At 54.9% G+C, this 6000-nt stretch overlaps 1 protein-coding gene across 1 annotated transcript in view; it reads left to right on the top strand.

The window, feature by feature from the left end:
- Positions 1-1841: 1841 nt before the first annotated feature.
- Positions 1842-6000, top strand: part of PKD2L1 (polycystin 2 like 1, transient receptor potential cation channel) — a 56636-nt gene continuing 52477 nt past the window's right edge. The window contains exons 1-2 of the mRNA XM_056120849.1: positions 1842-2070; positions 2429-2542. Of these exons, the coding sequence (XP_055976824.1) occupies positions 1842-2070; positions 2429-2542 (343 nt within the window). The remainder of the gene's footprint in view (positions 2071-2428; positions 2543-6000) is intronic.

Here is a 6000-nt window from a genome sequence, read left to right as displayed (position 1 = left end):
CCCTTTGAGTCATCTGCCCACCCCCTGACTAGATTCTTTTTTTGTTTGTTTTGCTTTGGGGCCACACCCAACAGTGCTCTGGGCTTACACCTGGCTCTGCACTAAGGGAGAGCGGGGTTTGGGGGGACCATATGGGGTGCTGGGGCTTGAACCCTGGTCTGCCTTGTGCAAGGCAAGCTGCCCAGGCCAGATTCTTTTGCTAGTCTTCTGGGCCCTTGGGTGGAAGATCCACGAAAAGCCGGGGACAGAGCAGCTGAACCCACTCAGGAGCTGAGCTCCACTTGGGGGGGTTCTTCTTTCTTTGTTTTTGGGCTATACCTGGCAATTCTCAGGGGTTCCTCCTGGCTCTGAGCTCAGAAATTACTCCTGGCCAGGCACTGGGGACCATGTGGGATGCTGGGGATCGAACCTGGGTCTGCCATGCAGAATACAAATGCCCTCCCCGCTGTACTATCACTCCGGCCCCTCTGCCTGGGTTTCTTGGATCAGAATTTCTTTCCTTTTCTTTGGATTGGGGGGCCCCAGCTGTTGGTGCTCAGGAGCAACTCCGGGCTTGGTGTTTGTAGGGTCACTCCCAGAAGTGCTGGGGGCGGGGGCGTGTGATGCTGAGGATTGAACCCACATGCCCTTCCTGCTATCTCCCTGGCCACAAGTCAGAGCTAATTTGGGAGAGACTCACACTAGGAGACTCACACTAGGCTGATGTTTTCCTGGTGTTTGTTTGCTTTAATTGTGGGGCCAGCGGGAGCCTGCAAAAGGCTGTTTGACCGGCTCCAGATTCCTGAGCCCCAGCACACACAGAGGGAGAAAGGGCTTTCCAGCGCCCCCAGGAGGCCATCAGCACACTTGGGGCCAGAGCACCAGCCCGCAGGGAGCTGGTGCTGAGGCAGGGGGAGGACTCCCCTCGATGGGAGAGCCAGCTACCCAGCTTGTTTCCCCACCGCGCCCAGCACTGCAGGCCATGGCCCCTCATCCTCATCCTGGTCCTCCGCCCTCTGACCTCCCCCCAACAGGCCCTTTTCCCTTTCCCCTTTTGCCCGACGCCCACCCCCCAAAAAACGCTTTTCTTTCTTTCTCTCTCTCTTTTATTTTTGTCACACCCGGCGATGCACAGGGGTTACTCCTGGCTCTGCACTCAGGTGTTAGTCCTGGCGGTGCTCAGGGGACCATATGGGATGCTGGGAATCGAACCTGGGTTGGCCGCATGCAAGGCAAACACCTTACCCGCTGTGCTATCGTTCCAGCCCCCAAGAAACGCTTTTAAAACCACACAGCTCTGGCGGAGAACGCCCCTGGCAACTACACTGCCTGAGCTCTGGACGATGAGTCCTCCTCCCTCAGCCATAGAAGTGATCTCACTCGGAGCTCCTGGGTGGGGGGGCCCTTCTCCACCTCTGAGGGACACTTTAAGGGGCGACATTAATGGCACCTTGGCAGAACCTGGTCCAGAGACAGTCCCCTGCCCCACCCCCCACCCCCCAATCCGTGGCGGCCCTTTCAGGAGCTTCCAGGGGTGAAGAACTGACCAGGTCTCCCTGCAGCGCCCTTCCATCCTGCCCTCCTCAGCCTGGACACTCCCTCCACCTGCTCCCCCTGCTATTGTCCCCAGTACTGGTCTCGACCTGGCGTCCACCCCAGGCCTGCCCTCTTCCTCTCTCTGCTGCAGGCAGGGCCGGGGACTGGCAAGCATTCCCTGCCCTCTGTGCTTACGGGTTCCCCCTACTAAAGGCGGCTGAGGCTAGCTGCTCTCCGGCTCTGCCCTCTGCCCTCTGGCCCTACAGGCTGGGCCTTGGCTCTGTGGGTGTGTGAGGGGTCAGCTCCCCCCCCCCAGCTGGCTCCCCATGAGAGTGGTGGGGGGCTCTGAGGGGCAGGAACTGCCTCAGCTGCCGAGTGGGGCCTGGGAGAACCCGGTGTGCAGTGGCCCCCCATCACCGCCTGGGACCCTGATGGTTTGCACCGTCACTGGAGCTGCCCCCGCCCAGGTGGGGAAGGCTGGAGATGGAACCACCAAGAAGGCCTGGCTGGCCCTGGTGTCCAGCTGCTGCCTCCAGGTCGGACGCACCATCCGAGGTAGGTGGCTGGAGGCCTCTCCCGGGCTCTGGGGGGAGGGGGAACACCCATGGGGGCACCTGTGGGGGCCAGAGCCTCCTTTGGGGTAGGATGTGAGCCCGGGGGGGGGGGGTCCCAGCACACCCAGGTCTTTCTGATGGCCTTCGCTGGGGACCCTTTCCATGTCACCTCTTAGAGACCCTGGGGGTGGTTTAAGGGGGGCCGGGGATGCGTGAGACTTCGGGCCCACGAGTCAGAACTTTCTTCCCTTCCTCGACCCACCTGTGTCGGGGAGCTGGAGGCAGGGGCGGGTGCGGGTGATTGGAGCAGCCCAGGCAAGGGGAGCTGGGGGGAGCTGGCCCTCCCATGGCGCCCCCAGGCCTGTGGAAGACCACCCTGACGGAGGACACTGCCTCGAACCGGGACCTGCGCGTCAGGACTGCACTGCGGGAGCTGCTGTTGTACGCCCTGTTCCTGCTGGACATCTGTCTCCGTGAGTGCCCCCCCCCATGCCCGCACGTCCACTCAGTGTCTCCTGGCAAGACCCAGGTACAGGCAGAGACTGGCCAGGCCAGGCAGGAGCTCAGAGCGCAGGCTCTGCATGTGGGGGCCCAGGGTTCCATCCCCAGGGCCATGTGGTTCCCTGGACCCGGCAGCTCTCCCCAGCTCCCCTGCATGCAGGAAATCCTGAAATGGAAACAAAGAAGGGGGCCAGAGGGGGCCACACCTGACAGTGCTCAGGGGTTACTCCTGGCTCTGTGTTTAGGCATCACATCTGGAAGGCTTAGGGGACCGTAATGGGATGCTGCAGGGGAGGTTGCTGGAAGCAGTGTGGGGTGGAGGGATGCATCTGTCAGGGTCTGGAGAGAATCTGCTCCTCCTCTGATGGCAGTGGTCAGCGCACTCGGGACATGTGGGCGTCAGTAGGGCTTGAACCTGTAACTTTGCACTTGCCAGGCAAGTGTTTGAATCAGGTCTTTGTTTTGGTTTGGTTGGGGGGTCGCCCTCAGCTGTGCTCAGGGGCTACTCCAAGTGGGCGCTCTTGGCAATGCTTGGAGAGCCTTGGGATGCGGGGCAAAGCCCACCCTCCAGCCCTCTGAGCTGTCTCTCAGCCCAGAACCCCATTTATTTTATTTTATTGGATTTTTGGGGACACACCTGGCAGTGCTCAGGGCATCATATGAGGTGTCAGGTTTTGAACCTGGGTCAGCCGTGTGCAAGGCAAGTGCCCAACCCATGGTACTATTGTTCTGGTTCTCCCATTTTATTTTTATTAAAAATATGTGTGTGTGTGTTTTGGGGCCACACCCGGTGGTGCTTTTCAGATAGGGGCTCTAAAGTGAGATAAACAAGCGAAAAGACAGATGGGTGAGGGATGGCCAGCCTGGGGCTCAAGTGTCGAAGCTCACACTCTGCAGGCACGAGACCCTGGGTATGACCCCTGCCATCCACAGTCTCCTGAGCATTTCTAGATGCCGCCCTGAGTGGCCCCTGGTTACCGAGCACCACCAGATGTGTCCACAACAGCAACAGAAGTTAAGTTGCACTGGATAGATGCTATGGACCTATGATAAGGGGACATTATCTTCGTCAATTACTCTTTTTTTTTTAAACTTGCACAAATGAAGTTTGGCTATTGTCATAGAGTTGTGTGACTGTGTGTGTGTGTGTGTGTGTGTGTGTGTGTGTGCGCGCGCATGCATGCAGATGTTGATTGAAGGTATAGTTTTAATTATGTGTCACTGTGTATCTCACTGTGATTCAATTAAAAATAAATAAATGGGGCGCTGGAGTGATAGCACAGCAGGTAGGGCATTTGCCTGACACACAACTGACCCGGGTTCGATTCCCAGCATCCCATATGGTCCTTTGAGCACTGCTAGGAGTAGTTCCTGAGTGCAGAGCCAGGAGTAACCCCTGTGCATTGTTGGGTGTGACCCAAAAAAGCAAAAAATAAAAATAAAAAAATTAATAAATAAACAAATATAATTTAAAAAAACTATAAAAAGTTTCATCCAAACACCTAACAGTGTGCCTTCCATTTCTGGGTAGCCTTACACCCCGCAGAAGGCCCTGTTCTTTTCAGGGTCCCTGAATCTTTTTTTTTTTTCTTTTTGTGTCAAACCTGGCGATGCTCAGAGGTTACTCCTGGCTCTGCGCTCAGGAGTTACTCCTGGCGGTGCTCAGGGACCATATGGGATGCTGGGAATCGAACCCGGGTTGGCTGCGTGCAAGGCAAACACCCTGCCCGCTGTGCTATCTCTCCAGCCCCTCCCTGAATCTTTTGAAAGTAGAACTCCAAAGACCGATTACATCCTTGCCCTGAGTCAGCCTTTAGGAAGGCTGGCCCTGGCCACGCTAGATACCCACGGCAGCCTCCTGGGAACAGAACTCTAGAACACGCAGGGCTGAGTGTTTGCCGAGGGCTCTCGACGAAGTGGAACGGACCGTGCGCATGGAATAATGGCAGGTGCTGGCTGGTGTACGTTTTGTGGGGTCTGTATGATTACTTTCAGCAGATGACTGTCAGAAATTTGTTTGTTGACATATTGATCTTTTTTGTCTGCACCATCTGCTCAGAAAGGAATGCCCATTTCCTTTTTCAGATCCCGCAAAGCAGGTGAAACCCACAGGCAAAGCCTTTTTCCAAATGACTCAAATGTCCTATTTCTAGATCAGTCTCTGAAGCAAGAAGCAAGATGGGGAAGATTCCAGCTCCCCAGTGTTATAGTAAACTCTCTCTCTCTCTCTCTCTCTCTCTCTCTCTCTCTCTCTTATTTTGGAGCTACACCCAACAATTCTCAGGGGTTACTCCTGGCTCTGTGCTCAGGAATCACTCCTGGCTTGGCTCAGAGAACCAAATGAGATGCCAGGGATCAGAACTGGGTTGACCACTGCAAGGCAAGTGAGACTACATGCTGTACCATCACTCTGACCCCCACCTGCTCTGTCAGGGCCTGCTAGGGATAGAAAGTTGAGTTCTGGAGAGAGACCCACAGTCCCATCCAATTGTGTTCTCTGCTTTTTACCATTTTGAGGTACTTTTTAGCATTTTGAGGTACTAATAAATGTGAGGTGGTCTGTGACCTGCCAGAGTCTGGCTCAGAGACTCAGCCCACTCGCCACCAAATCCTCGAGCAGTCAGGCACTTTGGAAGCCAGTAGGTTTATGGCTACAGCAGACCCTTCTCTCTGTGACCCCTTCTGGAGTGCTGTCAGGCAGCCAACACTGACCACCCTGTTTACTGGTTCCCCAGACCCAAGACTTGACAGAACACTCAATGGAGGTTTGCCCAGTTGGGTACCATGCTGTAACTTCAGTTGTGTCCAGATTTGGCGAATTTCTGAGGACCTGAGGATGTGTAGAGGAAGTAGCATCCACATGAAAGTATGAAAGTTTAAGTCCCTTGAAAGGGATATAAAGTAAAAGGAATTTCCTGGACAGGAGCATTGGCATGTACTTCCTCTGTCCTTCTCTGTCCCTCTCTGTCCCGCTCTGTTTCTCTTGACACACACACACACACACACACACACACACACACACACACACCTTAGGCTCATGAACCCAACCAGAAATCCACCTGATACTTTTTTTAATTTTTAATTTTATTTTTATAAATTTGTTCACAATAGGGCTGGAGCGATAGCACAGCGGGTAGGGCGTTTGCCTTGCAAGCAGCCAACATGGCCCACCCGAGTTCGATTCCTCTGCCCCTCTCGGAGAGCCTGGCAAGCTACCGAGAGTATCTCGCCTGCATGGCAGAGCCTGGCAAGCTACCCGTGACGTATTCGATATGCCAAACACTGTAACAACAAATCTCACGAAGGAGACGTTACTGGGCCTGCCCGAGCAAATTGATGTTCACAATATTTGATTACATTTAATATTGAACACCAATCCCACCATCATTACACCTTCCCACCACCATATTTTGGATGTTCCCATCTCAAA

The sequence above is a fragment of the Sorex fumeus genome, unplaced genomic scaffold, assembly GCF_029834395.1.
Source record: "Sorex fumeus unplaced genomic scaffold, SorFum_2.1 ptg000043l, whole genome shotgun sequence".
Taxonomy (NCBI): Eukaryota; Metazoa; Chordata; class Mammalia; order Eulipotyphla; family Soricidae; genus Sorex; species Sorex fumeus.
This window is presented reverse-complemented; position numbering and strand designations above follow the sequence as displayed.